A 19,258-nucleotide genomic window follows, 5' to 3' on the forward strand; every position below is an offset into this window, starting at 1 on the left:
CCTCATCCTCACCGTCTGAGGGGGGGTTTTTCTTACCGTGTCCCTGTTGAACTTCCCATGGCCCTTAAGGTGATGGCTCAGCCCCAGGCTCCTGCTGCGAGAGGGCTGCCGTGGGAACCTCTGCGGCTTGCTGGGGGGGTCCTGCTTGCTGCTGCCCAGCAGGGGCTTGGCCATGGCCTTGCTGGGGGACCCAGAGCCGGACAGGGCCCCTCCCATCACCCACAGACCAGCTGGGGGGCGGCTCCCCTCCGAGCCCTGCCTGGGCAGGTTGTCCCCTCCATCTCCAGGTGGCCAAGGGTCTTCTCCATGGCTCCCAGCTCCTGGCTGCCTCTCCAGGGTGCTGGCCCAGGCCCTCCGTGCCTTGGATGGTGCCGGGGCCGAGGAGAGCAGCACCAGGAGGAGCACAGCAACCATCAGTACAGGGACCTTCATCCTCAGGGCTTGGATTTGCTCAGGGTCTTCCTGCCCGGACGAGACTGTTGAGGCAGAAGCAGAGGTGGAAGCTGCCTCTTCCCTGCTGCTGGGTGCTGAAGTCATTTTTATAGCACAAGGACCCACCCTGGGGGGCACAGCCCTTTTCCCCCACCCCTGCTGTGTCCCACCTCCCCGCTTGTGAGCAAACACAGCTGCTTGCGTGGGCCCCGTCCCCCTCCCTTGCACTCTGAAACACCCCAGCACCCTCCCACCACGGCCACCCCGTCCCTGCTCGGTGACAGGTACACACGTGCCTGTGCACGGGCGCACGTCATCTTCCACTCTGTGCAGGAGACCAGAGAGATTATTTTCTACACATCTGCCGCTATTATTTTCTGTATAGCAACAAAGTTGTATTAGCAAAACACAGGTATTTTCATTAATGCCTGTTGTGATGATTGACGTGGACACCACAGCTGGTGTAAGGCTGTAAGGAGAGGGAGGCTGTTTCGCAGACACTGTACCTGAAGCCTGTGTTGGACCCTCTCTGTCTTGCCCTCCCCTAGACATCTTTTTGGCATTTACAGTTGCACAGTGGGCATTCCCCTGTGGACCATGGATGAGTTCACATGGTCACTGGCCTTCTTACCTCTGATGTAGGAATGGCTCAGAAGTCCCGAGCCAGCAAGTATCCCCATAAGACCCACACAGAGATCTCCTCCCATTGCCCACCACCAGCCCTTGTTACTCCCCTGTCAGCCAGTGATGGTCCTGCATAAGACTGAAAAAACAGAGGCAGAAGTGGTGTCTTCTCACCCTTGAGTTTAGTCACTCAGGGGCTGGAAGACATCTAAAAGAGGTATCTCTGGAAGATAAGTTACACAACAGAAGAATGACAAGCTGATTTCCATAGCTAAGGTGGCTACCTTAGCTAATTGTCAAAAGGCTGTGGACCAGACCTAATTTGTATAAAATTGATCTAAGTGTATATGTCCTGCTAATTAAGATGCTGGAGGGGTTAAAGGCAGAGGGATCACCATGCAGCTCCAGGCTGGACAGGGTCAAGGAAGCTCTCCTGTGTTCTGTCTTTGCCATGGACTCACTGTGAACTCAGCAGAGTTATTGGAGCTACATGGCTTGCATGTCCACCTGTGAACAAGTACTGTGCCTCCCTTCCTCCTGGGAAACAATATCATTAGCCTGAGATGCAGCAACGGTATTGTGAGAATTCTTGTTCCAGAAGGAAGGGAAGGTGTGTCTGAATGTTTTGGTCCCAGCACACAGTGCCCTGATAGGACTGCATGCCTGCCAGCACTCCTCTCCAGCCAGCCACATGTGGGAAGTTTTCTGTGTCAAGCACCCGGTGGTTTGCCAAGTGGTCAGAAATGGAGGCGTGGAGAAAGGGGCTTGCTCCAACTCTCTGAGGTGCATGGGTGGGTAGGGGAGTAATGTTTGTTCTCTTTCGCTTCAGACTCGACACTGGGCTGAAGAGGAAGGAAGCGCCGAATTCAGAAGAATGTGTGCAGAACAAGGGGTGGTTGGCTTTTAAAGGCCACCAGCTGGCCCTTGGTTACCCCTCTCTGATTAGTCGTGCCGGCTTTATCCAGGGGCATTGGACTTCAGAGCAAGAAAGTGCCATGTTTGCTGGCTGGCTTGGGAAGACTGATGACGTTGTCCTACAGTGTTATATGCCTGTCACAGGTTGTGGTCCATGGGACCTCTTGGATAGAAACCAGGAGTTAGCAGCAGGAGAGGAAGTTGCTGCTGGGCCCACCTGAAGAGACGTGGTCCTGAAGATCTGGGAGTCGGCGTCAGGGGAGCTACCATGGTAATGGACAACAGTGACATGAGGTGGAGAAAGGAAAAATCCCCTCAACAGAAAACCTAGAAGGACTGGAGGTTCAAGGAAGCAGGAGGTCTGAAAGATGAGAAACTTTATAAAGAAGGTCCCTGGGTTAGGGCCACCTTCCTTGAGGTTTTACTCAAGACCAAAACAGATTAGTGTTCCCCTTAGAGAGGGAGATGAGACAAACTCTTAACCGGCAGTAGACAGAAGAATCAAGCTGTGGCTGGTGCAACCCACCAAAAAAAAAAAAAAAAAAAAAATCAGGGGGAACAATGCAATACAAAAGTCACCAAATGCACTTCATTGACACTTTACCTCCCAAAAGGTAGTGTGCACCAAAAGTCTAAATTCTCTGGTCAGCAGCCAGCTTTGGAGCTCTAAGCACAAAACACAGCCCAGTTCCTGCTGGGAGTGTGAGGAAGTGATGGATGAGAAAGCCATGGTGCCCTAGTCCATCTTCCATACCTTCACCTCCGGCCAGCTCCTGCCCTTGACTTGCTCCTGGCTGACGCTGGAAGTGCTGATTTCTGGGGAAATGGGCTCGTAGGAACGGAGAGACAAGCTTGCAGCAAGCAGACCCATCCGGACACATGTATCTGTGTCACGTTTAGCAAGCATCCCTGCAAGGATTCCTGCCATTAAGCTGTGGAGACAAAGACAGGCAGTTCTGAGCACTGAGGAACAGCTTTGACCTTGGGAACATGGCTATTTGTTTGTAAGAGCATTCATTTGGATCCAAACCGACACTTACAGATGCAGAATATGTCACACAGGAGGACTGAGGTTATAATGAAAAGTTTTTGCTTTTTTTATATTTATTTTTAAATTTGGAGTAACAAACAGTGCTATTATTCACATATTATTTGCTTCTCATCTGCAAAGTTGAAGTACTTTCCCGTTACACTACATATTCTTTTCTCCCCAGTTTTCTAGGTAAGACAGAAGAAAAGAAAGGAGTCTAAGAAAGGAAGAATATTTTTCCCTTGCTGTCTAATTACTTTGTCACTTGTTGGTGCCTTGTTACATTCCCTCCTGTCCCCCATTTGGGAAGGGGTGGATGGGAAGAGAGGTGAAGTTTCCATATATATGTGAGTGGGGCAACAGACACAGCTGGAAAAATAAATCCAAAGCTGAAATGAGATTTTAGATTCAGATTTTTGTAAACTTTCACTGTTGTTTTCCACTGGAGATTTCCCAGTAAAAGTGATGTGAATGCTTGGAACAACAGTGGTCACCCACAGGTCCTCACAAGGCACCAACGAGACCATCAGGAGACAGGGATGACTTTGCCATCTGCCTGGCTTGCAGAGGAAGGCTCTGTTGAGGCATGGATACGTGCAAGGTACTGTTTGTGACTGACTGGGAACAGCTACTGTTCAGTCATAGCTAAATACAGTAATGATGTTCGGAAGCTAGGAGAGGACAAAGGAGAACTGAAAGAGAAGGCAGATGATAATGACATCTGAGAGGAAGAAGCAAGGACAGGAAAATGTGATGGCAGGGAGGATTAATGAGCAAATCTGTAGCGAAGGGAGAAAGACCACTTTTTTTGTTTCGCACTCTGATTACCTCAACATCTTTTTATCCATAACAAAGGCAGAGAAGATTATGATTTCCATAAACCATTCAATCTCTCAACAGCTACAGAGGTTCAGAGTAAATATTTGGGGGAGCATCCCCTAGCAATGCCGTGTTCAGGCACGTGGTATTATGTTGTCAGGGCAGCTGGGAGCAAGGAGCAAACAGCCGCTGCTCCCTGCACACATGCATGGCTCCTTGCGCAGCATCTCTGGAGTTGCAGGAGTCAAAGCAAGGCATGAGGTGCCCTGGATCAGTGTTTCTGGGTGCGCAGCATCCCCTGGCCAGTGCTTCACAAGCGCGGGGGTTCACAGGGGTTGAGCTGTGAATGTGTTGTAGCCCTGGCTCATTCCCTGCTGTCCCTTGAAAAGTCCCTTGAAAATGCCAACAGGCTGGGCTTGGGCAACTTTACTGGTTTATATGCTGTGGAGATGGCACGTGTGTCAATGTTGTGTCCCAGCATCTCCAGCCTGTTTTGGCACTCTGACTCTGAAGAACAGGGATTTCTGCAGCTCAGTGGAGCAGCCAGGGTTACCAAGAAGGGCATCCCTGGATGAACAGAAGGACTGTGAAAATTCCCACATGAACCTGGGGACTCTGGGGAATGGGATTTCCAGACCAATATTACTTCAGGAATGGGAGCAGTAATGGGTCCCCAGCTTTCAGGTGGCTTTGGAAGGAAATACAAACTTCAAGTACTTCTGTGTAACTCAGTGGAGGTGTTTGGCAGTGGCACACTTTATCTCACCTTTGGTATTCCCTTAAATTAAGCTTTTAAAAAGGGAAATGAATCCCTAAAGAAGATGTTTAGTTTACATTAGCCTCTAGAAAAAACTGTCCTGCCGTAAGGGGCAGTTAAGTACAGAGCAGATGGTGCAGAGAGGAGGCTGTGTTCCTGGGGGGGCTGGCAGAAGGTTGGGCACATCTGCTAGAAGTAGTGAGCAAAGCTGAGCTTTCCTTAGGACAGGCTGACCCCGCAAGGTTCCTCCCAGCCCTCATTCCTTTGCTGTTACACTTGCAGCCCTGAACAACACTTTGGTCTTCTTTGGAGAAGACCAGCTTGCAGTTGCAGTCAACTCATCTCAGAGGTGCTGTGGGACACAAGGAGTGTGTCCTGGTGTTAAGTGGGTTAACTAGCTTGACAAGAACTTATTAATGAAGCCTAACTCAAATATTGGGGATGCTCTAAGTTAAAAAAAAAAAAAGTTTTCAATTTGCCCACTCACAAAAGAAAAAAGTGTTGCTATGTTGAGTTATTGGTAAGTGAGAGTAGGAAGATAAAAGGAAATATTTGTCACATACAGCCTTTTGGTCTAGCTCAAGGCAGTGAAAGGATACAATCAATTATTCTTATGAGGCAAGAAGAAAAAAACCTGACTACTATACATAGTTTGACAAGTTAACAAGGAGCATAACAAAATATTACTCTGACAGACTGAGAATTGATCAGTGGGGCAAGGAATAATAGCTGCCATTTCCTACTCCTATGTACAGCATTGTGTGAACAGCTAGGCGAATTATACAGCAGACTCTTTTGAGGCATGAGCTATTGCCAGAAGCAAATGCAGAACCTGATTAAATGCTTTTATAGCATGATTTTAGCTACTGAGTGGCAGTCCCACTTCCACTGGAGAAGTATGGAAGTAAAGGAGTAAGACAGCTTTAATGCAAGGTGGTTTACTTTGCTTTTAGCAGCTCAGCTCAGACTAATTCAGTACTACATTGCCATGAAAGGCTTGGATTTTTAAGGAAAGGAAAACCAGTAATGGCAAGACTGGCTTCCAAGATGCTTAGGGGGTCATTTTTAGCAAGCTTTGCGAGGAATCACAGTAACCAGTCCTGTTCTTGTGTCCTCAGTGTTTGTTCCTCAAGCAGCAGGACGTCATTTGCCTTATGGCCCTTCCACATTTAGCTGGAGAAGACAAAGTAGTGAGCAATATACCTGTCGCCAGCTCCTGAGACATTGACTATCTCCTCCCTGCTGATGTGGATGGCGGGGTAGTGTGTGGCACAGAGGCTGGCAGCAGCAGTCTGTGGGGGGAGAGAAGAGAAGTTGGTGGGAATTGCCCGAGCTGATAAGGCCTGGTGTGGCTCATGCCATCCAAACCTGCACAGATGCCAAAAAAAGAAAAGGGAAAAAAACCACGGCAGTAATCTTTTTTTACACTTTGAAAGAGATCAGCGATTTAAATGAAACTTACTGGAAATGAAGCTTGCACTCATGAATATTCACAGTAAGCACATTTAAAACTAGCTGACTTTAAACACTGCTGCTAGGACCCAGCAGTATATGGACAGACAACTTGATTTTGTTTCAGAGCTGTGTGTTCCACCCCTGAAACACATAAATTTGCCAGCAGTGATGCCATGTTTCCCAGGGCTGCTGCCATGCCACCAGGAATAGCAACAGTGCTATACGGTCCCATCAAGAAGCAACTGAGAGCTCAAATTTTGTCTTATGTGCCCTTACCTGTTCATGGGCTCCTGGATGAAGCAAGATGTTCCCTCCCAGGCTCTTGCCACACAGGAGGACACCATGAGTGCCAAGGGTCACCACCACACAGCGCAGGTGGGCCAGCAAAGGGCGGGCCAGGGTCATTGCCATCTGGACGACATCATCCAACCTCGACGGCAGCTCTTCAGAGACCAAGAAGGAAAAACTGTGGTATAACTTTAAAGGTCCTTGACTGGCCTTTTTATGGGCTGGCAGCCTATTTATGAGCATCACTACTATTATTTATGAGCACTTCTGAAACGTGATTTTTATATTTTTTTTTCTTTAAATCATGTGAAACATGAAATTCCCCAATGTGAGTTTTCCATACCATACCTCTACCCTATGCTGAGGAAACCACCCCTCATGGGACTAAACATGTGTCTGCAGAGATCAAAAAACTGTCTTGAAGCATGACTTCCTTGTCTTAATGCTGTTGGAATTCCACCTGTATGTGGTGGGGTATTTCATTTCTGCAAAGGGTAGTACTGTTGGGACAGGTGCCCTCAGAGCATCATGCTTCAGAGTCATATTTACAAACCAGAGGCTGTTTCTGTTTGATGATGAAGGGAGGCAAAGGGCATCTCTGGTTTTGGACACGGAGCCATCCCAGGCCTACTGTGCTCTTTGATAGCTCATCAGTCTGGCCTGAGCCGCACAACCCACCCAGAGATGGCTGCTGTAAGATGGAAGACACCAAGAATGCTTACGAATCCCCACTGTGTTATAACCCAATTTGCTTGAAATGGGGGCTGGGGAGGAAAATGCTCTTCTCTGGGGTCTAGGTTATCTAAAAGTGTGACTGACCCTTCTGAGTATTCAATACCTGCTGGCAGAGGGTTCCCGAGGGTCCGATTGATTGCTCTTAGCTCTTGCAGGTTGGGGGAAATGTATGTGAGCGCTTTCCAGCTGTCTGAGAGGAATGGCTTAGAGGCTTTGTTCTCATCTGTTGGCTCATAGCACACTTCAAAACAACATTGAAATTGTTTAGTTAATTAATTAATTAGTGATTCATCTCTACGTCAGAGCAGGATGCAGCGTAGAAGGCTTAGAGTGATCTGCACAACTGGGGTTATACGGGTAATCTATTAGAAACTGAAATACTGTTTCCCCCATGCTGGGGACAATGTCTCCCAAGGTTTCCTTTCTGGTGCTTAGCAATGATGCTGTTGCTTCTGGCTGTGGAGTGATATAATCAGACTTCAGGTTTGTTACTGCTCTTAGCTGGTTTTGGAGCCTCTGACAGGTTTTAAGAACACTGGCTCCTTCTTCAGGATTTGCTTTTGAAAAATGAAGACGTAACTCCAAAGATGTTCAGAAAGCCCCCCCAGCATACCAAGGGAGGGGGTTACATATTTTATGGGAAGTGTGAGAAAAATCCTCTCAAAGGTGTTTTAGCACTTATTCTGAGCAGCAAACTATATGGCTGCTCAAACTGGCAGAAGCACAGAGATTTGTGCTTGCCTTGAGATTATAGGCAAAGAGAGCAGCTTTCCCTGGCTCTCTGGCAGTGCCCAAGGGCTATAGCACCCTCCCCACAGGAAATGTGATTTAGCTGCAGAATGAGAAAAACTCAGAGAAAGCAGAAATGTGTCATCCATTTGAAATACAGTAGCAGTGTATAGAAAAGAGCACTGAATAACACAGCATTTCAGACAATAAATGGGTATCTCCCGCAAGCGGCAGTGGAGAGGGGTCAGGGTGTGCAGAATGACTTGGCACACCACTGTTAGGAGCTATGGGGCCAGGGCTGAGTGAATTCTCCTTACCTGCCAGCTGATGCTCTCTAGCTAGTTGGCAGACGTATTGAATAGTGGGAAGAGGCACATTTCCATCAATGCAAACTAGTGGGGCCTGGCACAGGTTCTCCTTGAACTGGGACACCTAGTGAATATCCAGGACACAGAGTAGAGACATGTTGAGCCATTGCAGAGGAACAAAATGATTGCTATTCAGACCTAGGATGTAGGATTTTCACTTGTAGTGCAGCCCTTAGGTGCAGGCATGAATCGAACTACAGAATGGTTTGGGTTGGAAGGGATGTTAAAGATCATCTAGTTCCAACCCCCCTGCCATGGGCAGGGACACCTTCCACTAGACCAGGTTGCTCAAAGCCTCATCCAGCCTGGCCTTGAACACCTCCAGGGATGGGGCATCCACAGCTTCTCTGGGCAACCTGTTCCAGTGTCTCACCAGCCTCACAGGAAAATATTTCTTCTTAATATCTAATCTAAATCTACTCTCTCTCAGCTTAAAACCATTACCCCTCATCCTATCACTACACTCCCCGATAGAGAGTCCCTCCCCATCTCTCCTGTAGGCCCCCTTTAAGTACTGGAAGGCTGCTATAAGGTCTCCCTGGAGCCTTCTCTTCTCCAGGCTGAACAACCCCAACTCTCTCAGCCTGTCCTTGTATGGGAGGTGCTCCAACCCTCTGATCATCTCTCTGGATTCACTCTGACAGGTCCATGTCCTTCTTATGTTGGGGGCCCCAGAGCTATTTAATGTCACTGTAGGATTCCCTGTGCTATTCCTGGCTTGACTACACCTTTGTTTGCTGCACATGTCACTTAGATGTCCTCTGTGCACAATTAATCCTGAGACAGGTTGTTCGTCACAGTGTTTAACTCCTGGGTCCTACTGAATTGCATAGGGATGGGGGACAGTGGAGTAGTAGAGTGGGGAGATGCTGTTCTCTCCTTTGGCTCTCTGAGGTGTCTCCACCACTGCCTGAATGCCAGGCCAGTGCTATTGGCACTCGAGCAGCATCGCTCCCATGTCTGCTAATCCTGGCAGAAAGAAGGGTTGCCAGAATGCACTTTGCAGCAGAAGATCAGTTCAGAGTTTCCACTGGCCACAGCTGTTTCGTAAAGCTCAGGTGAATTAATCTGTCATGTAATGGTTTTCTGTTGCAAGGCTTGGGAGAGGCAGGGTGGGGATGGAAGTGGGAGCAATGACCATATTTTTCCCTAGGAAGTCTCCCCTTCATGGGGATCCCACTGATAATTAAATTGCACTTAACTTCCATGACGCTGTCAGTCATGAAGCACAGGCTTTTGTTCTGTCAACAAAAGAACGAGTAAGGAAGGAGGATGGATGCAGTGATAGGACTTTGACTGAATCAGTCCTTAATCACTGCTTCCATTAGCCCTGACATTTTGAAGGTTTGGATGTGCTGAGCAGCAGCGCCCGTTGATACAACTCAGCATGTAGAAACAACAGGGATGGTGGGGAGGGGATGGAACAGAAAACTTGTTTCAACCAGTGTTCTGTCCGCTGTTTGTTTTGCTTTTCCCTAAAGGGGGAAATACCATTTCTGCAAGCGGACTGGATTTATTGCTGGCTTTAAGGTGCCAAAATCTATAGGTTAGCTGGGACTAGTTAATTAAGAGGATTCTGGCCTACATGTCATGGGATGATAGAAGTGGTGATACTGTATGGGGCATAGACAGAAGCTCCATCTGGGTCAGCAGTAACAGAGCGCTCTGGTAGCTACCTCAGCGGCCAGTGTCTGGGGTTAACTTTAGGATTTCCCATGTTCCCTCTGCACACCCACTCCCTTCTAATACAGCTTCACCAGTTGCCTTTTGTCACACATCCATGCTCCTTCTCATAAGAAAAAGCTTACAAATCAGATGGTATGCATACATATTGCTCTGTTATCTGGTGGTGGATTTCCATATCTCCCACGCCGATGCTGAGCTCCCCAGCACTAGTCATCACAGCACAGTAAGTGGCTGTGCTCTTCCCCTCCAGCTGAAGAACGGCGCTCATATCCTGAAACAGGGAGGACAGTTATACATGGACCTCATTCTTTCTCTGTGCCCACTTGATCAGTAGCCCAGCTTGCTGTTCTCCCTTCAAGGAGATAAGCAAGATTTCAGAGGTATCTTGGTCTAGACAGTACTTGCAGATGACTATTTTTTAATATTTGCAATGCATCAAATGCCACAGGTTAAAGAAGCCATTTAGTAAATGAGAGTGACAGGTCTCTGCCATGCAGTTCCATAGGTTGTGTCTCTGTTGTAATGGAGGAGTGGTCTGTAGCCCCGCCTGCTGTAGCCATCCATTCCCATAGCTTGTATAACACATGGATGGTCTGCCGACACGCTGGCATGTCTTGGTGGCAGGCTCCAGCTAGCAGTTATATTAGCCATCTCACTGACCACACAGCCTGATTTTGAGGGCAGCCTTGGAGCCATTCTTACAGCAGTGTCACAGACACAGCTATGGGGTGTCCTTCCTCTGTGGGTCTTGTGAATGATCTGCTTAGAGAAAACAGGGCATTTCTTAGAACATACATGTTGGTGGAGAAATGCATCCCCCCCCAGTAGCTCCCAGGGAAACTGGAGGTTTTAAGGAAAGTGTCCTCTCCAACACAAGTGGTAACGGGTTTTGTTACAGGCAAGGATTGCCTGGCAGCAGGCCAGCAAGTCCATCTTCCCTTGTAAGACTGCTCACTTTGCCAACACAAAGTATGCACTGTTGAGTAGAGGAGGGATTATAAACCTGCTGCTACAAAGCCTTTATAAACCAAAAAAAAAGAGTTCTTGTTCTTGGTACTTCATTTACTGAATTGCTCAGGTATGCACATGTGCTCTATTTGGATACCAGGGCCCTGAGGGTGCTAACTGGCCTTAATGGCCCTGACCAGCCTCACCTGGGATCTCCACCCACACCCCTGCCTTGCCAGCTGCCCTGCTTCATCACCATGGAGCTGCCTACTCTCTGGGGTTGTTCTCTTGGTCTGTTCTGTTTCCTGCTTGGGGGTGGTGAGTCTCTGCCCTGGTGAGCTCTTGCTGCTTCTGGCTCCCTGACCTTGGTGGACAAGCTGCTGCTGAAGTCAGGTATTCCTTTGGTGCTCAGTTAGGGGTGTATGCAGACCCTGCTCCTCTGAACTTGGGAGGTGTCTAGTCTGGGCTCCCAGTTCCAAATTTTCTCTATCTTATGCTTTACCCAAACCAGGCTGATTTTGGCATTGCTTTGTCTATCCTCAGGGTCAGGCTTTGTGTATTTCTGGCTGTGCTTAGGACTTCCTAGAAGTTTTCACCATTCTTCCTGAATTACCTCTCTTTCCTTCAAGCACCACTCCCTGGGGCTGAATTCAGAACCCATGGTTCAGACTCCAAATGGTACATCCATCTAGCCTGTGTTCTGGGGTGGCTCCTTGCTTTCTAATTGTCTGTAACTAAAAGAGCATTGAATTATTCCTACTCTTTGCCTGATGGAAGGTTGTGCTTAAGTCTGGCAGGGTGGAAAAGACTATGTAATGTCATCACTTCCATGCTTCTGAGCTGCCATTACTGTGCAACATACCATGTGGTGACAGGAGTGCAGGAGGGACTCTGAATGTTCATCCTTCCCTATGGCTGATAAAAAGAGCGGAGTCATCCCAAGACGGCTTAAGCAGTCTAAAAGCAAATAGAAACAAAAGATGTTAATAAAACCATCAGACTACTGTGAACACAATGACAGCCTGTGCAGGATGAGTGTCTGTAGGAAAGCCTGGAAAACTTAATGCCCATCAGTCCTTGTCTAGAAGGATGTTCAAGATGAAACTCAGCCGTGGCTGCTGCAAATTACTGTCTGGGGCTGAGTGGGGCAATCTATGTCTGCCTGCTGCACTGGCACTCTGGATTATCTGGATTTTTTTGGAACATCCATGAGTGGAGGAAAAGAGAAGGGGGAAGAAACTTGTGCATGTCACTGGCACTGTCTCCTTTACTATCACAGGCATGTGGGCTTTCCCACATTGCTTCTGTGCATGGCCTTTCCTGCTGTTGGCTTTCCCACACTGCTGCTCACACCACACTATCTTACTAGAATTATTGAATCTGAATGGATTAAAGACCACTGAGTGGGTGGCATGGGTGGCATTTATTTTTTTTTTTTACCCTCAAGCTTTTCCATTTGTGATCTGAAGTGATAGTAGATCTGTGTTAGGAAGATTTGGGAAAGGTCAAAAAGCAGCAATAATAATAATTATTTTTTGTGATCTGCCCCTAATTTCAATACCAAAACATTGGTCTGCTGCTGCTTGCGGTGGAACACCAGGTACACCGTGGTCCTTTCCTCTTGCCAAGGACTGTAGCCCTTTTTCGTTTACTGTTACTTGTGTGCCCCAGTTCCTCTTGTCCATGGTGCATGTATGAGCATCACTGAATAAGCTTATTCTTTTCAAATTCCTGTTCAAGATATATTTCTGTTGCAACTACAACCTGGCATTAATTCAGCCCGGAGGGCCAGGCTGTTCAGCAGTCATTGGAGATCACTGATGCTTACTTTGATTTGGGGTCACTGCGCTATATCCTAGAATTATAGAATGGTTTGGGTTGCAAGGGATCTTAAAGACTATCTAGTTCCAGCCCCCCTGCCGTGGGCAGAGACACCTTCCACTAGACCAGGTTGCTCAAAGCCTCATCCAGCCTGGCCTTGAACACCTCCAGGGATGGGGCATCCACAGCTTCTCCGGGCAACCTGTTCCAGTGCCTCACCACCCTCACAGGAAAAAATTTCTTCCTAATATCTAATCTAAATCTGCCCTCTTTCAGCTTATACCTGTTACCCCTTGTCCTATCACTACACTCCTTGATAAAGAGTGTTCCACCACAGCTCTCCTGTAGGCTCCCTTTAATTACTGGAAGGCTGCTCTTAGGTCTTCTCAGAACCTTCTCTTCTCCTGGCTGAACCACCCCAATTCTCTCAGCCTGTCCTCATACGGGAGATATTCCAGCCCTCTGACCATCTTTGTGGCCCTCCTCTGGACTCACTCCAACAGGTCCATGACTTTCTTACGTTAAGGACCCCAGAGCTGAACGCAATACTCTAGGTAGGGTCTCACGAGATCAGAGTAGAGGGGGAGAATCATCTCCCTTGTCTTGCTGGTCATGCTTCTTTTGATGCAGCCCAGGATACAGTTGTCTTTCTGGGCTGCAAGTGCACATTGCTGGGTCAAGTTCAGCTTCTCATCAACCAGGACCCCCAAGTGCTTCTCTTCAGGGCTGCTCTCAATCCATTCTCCGCCCAGCCTGTATTTGTGCTTATGCTAGTTAACTTCATATTTGAGGACCTTTCTTTTCCTGATCCCAACTCCCTCCCCTCTTATTTCTTGGAATGGCCTCTGTCTTTTCCAGGCAGTCTGCCCACTGGCATATTGTCTGAAGTGTCCTGTATCTTAACAGCATTCAAGAGCTCCCACTATTGAAGGAATACCAAAGGACAAATCACAGCTGGCATGCACCCACAGACATACTCAAGAACTAGGCACCTGCCAAGTTTCTTCCAACACCACCAAAGGTTCGTCTCACTCTTCCAGCGTTTGTTTGCCCACCACCCTGGAAGAATAAATTGTTAATTGGCAAAACTGGGAGGGCTGCTTGGCATAGATGCTACATCTCCATTAACATGTGAAGTGAAGTTGATGTTGCTGAAGCATAGGTCAGCAATTAGAAGGAGCAGAAGGCATCTAGCTACCAGACTGAGGGCCACACAAACTTCTACAGCCATCTACAGACTTCAGCTTTGATGATAAAGGCCCACTTCCTGGGAGGGGGATCTATTTGATCTCTCATGCATTGCTATTTTGGTCTTATTTGCTAAGACCTCTCAGCAACAACACTGTTGAGTGTTTCAGTCAACATGAGCAGCCCTCTGAATTTACCTGCTCACAACAGCACTGGGACTCCTGCACTGCTCATCCAGACCTTCCAGGCTACTTAGCTATCCCCTTAAGCACTTTGTTTGGTTTTGTTTGTTGTGGGGTTTTTTTTTTTTCTCTTTGAAGGTAAAATGAGATTTGTTACCTTTGCCTGTACTGCCTCTATACTTCACTCATGGAAGGATCTCTTTCAGTGTCTGAATACTTCTTCACTCACCCTTCTCTTCCCAAAAAACTCCCTCATCAAAAATACCCTTCTTCTCCACCTGTGTGGTTATCAACTTCCCTCTTCTCTTGTCTCTGCCTTCCACTCCGTCAGTCTGTCACAAACAGACAAATTGTCAGAACACAGGCGATCCCTCACCCATCTCCTCCTCCTCCTTCTAATTCTTCTGCCAGAAGAATTACATCAGTAAGTGCTCAGATCATTTTGGGCTTCATCTGACTATCAAATGGTTTTAAAGCTCTTGTTCCATAAAAACCTGAAATATACTTTCCATTTCTGAAGACAGCTTGCCACTGGTGGTCATAATGATCTTCACAGTTCTGGATAATTCAGAGCTCTCAAGAGTATGTCGAGTGTTTGGGTGACAAGCACTGAAGTGTGTGCATGCCCATGCACAGCAGCTCCTGGCCCAGACTCTCTCTGCCCCATGTGAGCCCAGGTGCACGTACACCTTTTTCTTGCTTGTAAACACCACCACCTATCCTGAACAAGTAAGTATATTGCCATCTCACAGTAAGAAATACTCTGCCTCCAACATCTCACTGTTCTTGGGCATTCTCAAAACTCATACTGAAGCTCGCCAAGGACCCTTCTTCCCCTGTGTGAAGCTGTACATCTGTCCTTTGCACACAACGCTTTCTTCTGCATCCAGCCCTCTGACTGTAAGAGGCTGCTCTGCCATCTAAATATGCCCTTTTATTACTCCCTTCTTACCTCCAGGCTTTTTGTTTCCTGTGACTCTCCCCAGTCCTGTAGTCTGTAAGACTTGGTGCTAATCCTTGATACCTTTGCTTTTCTGTGTGGCAGCTCTCCAAGCCCTGTACTGCTCAGACCACCTGAGCAGAACTGACTATATATAACCAACCTATAGCCTCTGTCCATCTTTCCACTACTCCTCACTCCTCATTAACCCAAATGCCCCTCTGTTACATTTGCTCATGCTTCCTGGGAATTGCCACTGGCATTGCCAGGAATGAGGGTATTTCCATCTGCAACTGTCTCCTGTTGAGTGTTGCAGATTTCCAAAGCATTGAGCTTAGCTATTTTAACTCTGAAACTCACTATCCATAATAGCAGCAACCAAGGGAAAAAAAAAAAAAAAACAACCTACTCCGAAGTAAAAAGCAGGGATCATAGAATCATGGAATGGTTTGGGTCGGAAGGGACCTTATAGTTTCAACGCCCTTCCACTAGACCAGGTTGCTCAAAGCCTCATCCAACCTGGCCTTCAACAGCTCCAGGGATGGGGCATCCACAAAATCTCTGGGAAACCTGTTCCATTGTCTCACCACCCTCACAGTAAGAAGTTTCTTCCTAATATCTAATCTAAATCTACCCTGTTTCAGCATAAAACCATTACCCCTCGTCCTATCACTACACTCCCTGATAAAGAGTGCCTCCTCATCTCTTCTGTAGGCCCCCTTGAAGCACTGGAAAGCTCCCTGGAGCCTTCCTTTCTCCAGGCTGAACAACCCCAACTCTCTCAGCCTCTCCTTATTTGGGAGGTGCTCCAGCCCCCTCACCATCTTTGTGGCTCTCCTCTGGACCTGCTCCAACAGGTCCATGTCCTTCTTATGTTGGGGGCCCCAGAGCTGGATGCAGTACTCCAGGTGGGGTCTCATGAGAGTGGAGCAGAGGGGGAGAATCCCCTCCCTCGCCCTGCCGATCACGCTTCTTTTGATGCAGCCCAGGACATGGTTGTCTTTCTGGGCTGCAAGTGCACATTGCTGGGTCATCTTCAGCTTCTCATCAAACAACACTCCAAGTCCTTCTCTTCAGGGCTGCTCTCAATCCATTCCCCTCCCAGCCTGTATTTGTGCTTGGGGTTGCCCTGATCCAGGTGCAGGACCTCGCACTTGGCCTTGTTGAACTTCAGGAAGTTTGCATTGGCCCACCTCTCAAGCCTGTCAAGGTCCCTCTGGATGGCATCTTTTTCCTCCAGCATGTCAACCGCACCACACAGCTTGGTGTCATTGTCAGACTTGCTGAGGGTGCACTCGATCCCACTGTCCACGTCTCCCACAAAGATGTTAAACAACACTGGTCCCAGTACCGACCCCTGCGGAACACCACTTGTCACTGGTCTCCACTTGGACATCGGACTGTTGACTGCAACTCTTTGAGAGTGATGATCCAGCCTAATCCACTGAGTGGTCCTTCTGTCAAATTCACGTCTCTAATTTAGAGACAGGGGTGACTTGTGGCATAGTGTCAAATGCTTTGCACAAGTCCAAGCAGATTAAATCAGTTGCTCTTCCCTTATCCACCAACATTGTAAACCCGTCTTAGAAGGCCACAAAATTTGTCAGGCAGAATTTGTCCTTAGTGAAGCCATGTTGACTGTCACCAGTCGCCTCCTTATTTTCCATGTGTCTTAGCATAGATTCCAGGAGGATCTGCTCCATGATGTCACCAGGCACAGAGGTGAGACTGACCGGCCTGTAGTTCCCTGGGTCTTCCTTATTTTCATTTTTAAACATGGGGGTTATGTTCCCCCTTTTCCAGTGAGTGGGAACTTCACCGGACTGCCATGACTTCTCAAATATCATGGATAGTGGCTCAGCAACTTCATCTGCCAGTTTCCTCAGGGCCTGCAGATGCATCTCATCAGGTCCCATGGACTTCTGCACCTTCAGGTTCCTTAGATGGATGTTTGTTTAGGCAAGTCAAACAACATCGTTTTGAACACCACTGATCCTTATTTCAATATCAAAAGAGGTTACTGTCAGTAATGAGCATAAACTCTCTTTTATGCAGTTCCACTAGCTGTTTTTTGAAACTGATGCCTGCAGGGATGTTGAAAATACTCATGAGCTCCTTTTGTTGTCTGGCATGCTGATCTTCTCTTTTAGTGCCCCACACATCCCAAAGACAGAGTTTCAGGTTTTTTATGCGAAGCCTTGCCCTAACAGCAGATGTACCAGCCTCCCACTCAGAGATCCAGCTGTGGGTCACCTCTGCTGTTGTAGAACCCCACAGGGCCTAAAAGAAATGAAGATGCTAAAACTCTCTTTAAAGTAGCAGGTGGGTGCAGTGAGAGAGAAACTAGCAGCCTGCTTTTGAAGAAACTCTGGCTCTCATCGCACGTTGCCAGGTCAGACAGTAGGTCCAAGTCTGAGTGGTAACTGGGTGTCTCTTGTACAATGTGTTCAGGTGGGGCTGGCTGAGATGAAAGAACTTAGATGAAAATAGGCTTCCTGAGATGATTCAAAATAATACTGGACTGATGCTTTCTGGCAATGTTTCAGAGAATGGAGAGAGTCTCTGGGACCTTCCACTATGTCCTAAGAGGTTTGAATTCCTAATGTAAAAATTAGACTCTGCTCAGTTTCTGGGTATCCTGAGAACTATAACCATAATGCTTCTTCCAGCATCTTTCTCTGAGCAAGACTGTGCATCCTTCTCTGCAGGTCAGATACTTACAAAGTGCTTTATTTCTCAATAGCCTTGAAGGCCATGTGGGAATTACAACCAGCACAGATACAGCTGCTTTCTTGCTAACTGGGACAGCATGAGGTATGAGTGGTACCCCAGTGCTCTGCAACAAACCCAACATGCATAACAGTGGGACCTGCTGGATGCTGAGCCCTTTGAAAAAATCTGTCTTTAAAAGCCAAAACAAAGATGTGCTGTTGGAGGTGCCTTTTCCTCCGTGCCTAACCACAGCAGCTGTCAGAAGGAACGTTTTGGCTGTCAGTTCCTGAATCCTCCTGCAGCTTGGCATTTGGGTGGCTGCCATGATGCACCATCAGCTCTAGGGCTAGCTGCTGTACAGGGCAGCTAATGCCTCACTTTCTCATGTAACTTTAACATTTCCTGTTTTATTTTCCCTTGTCAGCTATTCCCAGCAGGATCTGTAGCTGCCCTTGGCCCCTCAGCATGTCATGGGTGGTCCTGGGATCTGCACTCACATCTGACATGCCAAGGGGTGGCTGCCCACCCTTGGACACAGCTTAGCTCCTTGTCCTGATGGCTCAGTGTGGGGTATGGATGTTATCAATTAGATCACAGCTGAAGCAGTTGAGCTTTTGGGTTTGCAAGCCTTCATAGCTGATGCCACAGCATGTCACCCTTGACCATTATAATACCGTTTGGCCTCTGCCTCGATCACTGAATAGCCAGCTTCCTTAAGGACAGCTTCCCCAGCATGTCTCTCCCCATCTGACAGAGAGGTCTTCACAGATTGACCCATCTGACAGCAGGAGTTTCCTGCCTTGGCAATCAGCATAGAGTAATTTGAGACACAAAACAATTTTTGAGCAAGCTTTACCACCTCAAACTGTAGTACTTCATATAGCTCAACAAAAATTGTGTAGGCTATGCAAATGGCTGTTATTTACATGGGGAAGTCCCAGGTCTGTTCCACTTTAGCTTCTTGCTTGTTTGCTGGTCAAACCAAATTGAGACAGAGAGGGTCTGGTGACATTTAAAATGTTCTATTTTTTTAAAGCTTTTTTTTTTTTTTTTTGTGACTCAAATCTTCTATGACTGAGGAAGTTAGCTCTCTTGTTTAGCTGCAACTGTGTCAGTCCTACTTTTCTCAAAGGTTTCTTACCACCGTGGGTACTCTGCATGGAGACTCTTGCTCCTATTCATGCTGCTTTCCACAGCTAAGACAGTCGTAGGTACCCAGAGCTGACTCTTACCTGTGGATTTCCTTCTTATAGGGTCTGTCCTTGAATTAGAGGTTGACATAGCACAGTAAGGGGCTTTGAGAGTGCCTGGGGCAGCTCTTCTGCTAAAAGAGCTCTTTAGGCTTATGGCATCAGAGAATAGCCCCAAGGCACCTTGACATAGGCTGTAGAGTCATATGTGGAGGTTGTAAGGATGATAGATTGCTCTGTCCCTGTCTTGAGCAGTACAGTTAGTGGCTTTCAGCACAGGAACAGAGTAGATCAGTATGTATCGCTCCATTGCCCACCTAGACAACACATCAAATATGCAGCACTCCACCTCCAGTGTTTGTGCATGTGTGTGCATACGGACATGTGGATATCATGCACAGATACAGCCTTCCCCCCCCCCCCCACTTTGGCTGGGCAA

General features: G+C 47.6%; 1 protein-coding gene across 1 annotated transcript in view; it reads right to left on the minus strand.

Annotated features, from left to right (window-relative positions):
• Positions 1 to 2,707: 2,707 nt before the first annotated feature.
• LOC104463512 (pseudouridine-metabolizing bifunctional protein C1861.05-like) overlaps positions 2,708 to 19,258 on the minus strand; it is a 25,150-nt gene continuing 8,599 nt past the window's right edge. Inside the window, exons 11-18 of the mRNA XM_010075883.1 lie at positions 13,600 to 13,666; positions 11,649 to 11,743; positions 9,981 to 10,109; positions 8,102 to 8,216; positions 7,159 to 7,296; positions 6,309 to 6,475; positions 5,781 to 5,869; positions 2,708 to 2,903 (exon numbers count right to left, since the gene is read on the minus strand). Coding sequence (XP_010074185.1) covers positions 2,708 to 2,903; positions 5,781 to 5,869; positions 6,309 to 6,475; positions 7,159 to 7,296; positions 8,102 to 8,216; positions 9,981 to 10,109; positions 11,649 to 11,743; positions 13,600 to 13,666 — 996 coding nt within the window. The remainder of the gene's footprint in view (positions 2,904 to 5,780; positions 5,870 to 6,308; positions 6,476 to 7,158; positions 7,297 to 8,101; positions 8,217 to 9,980; positions 10,110 to 11,648; positions 11,744 to 13,599; positions 13,667 to 19,258) is intronic.

The sequence above is a fragment of the Pterocles gutturalis genome, unplaced genomic scaffold, assembly GCF_000699245.1.
Source record: "Pterocles gutturalis isolate BGI_N339 unplaced genomic scaffold, ASM69924v1 scaffold1778, whole genome shotgun sequence".
Taxonomy (NCBI): Eukaryota; Metazoa; Chordata; class Aves; order Pterocliformes; family Pteroclidae; genus Pterocles; species Pterocles gutturalis.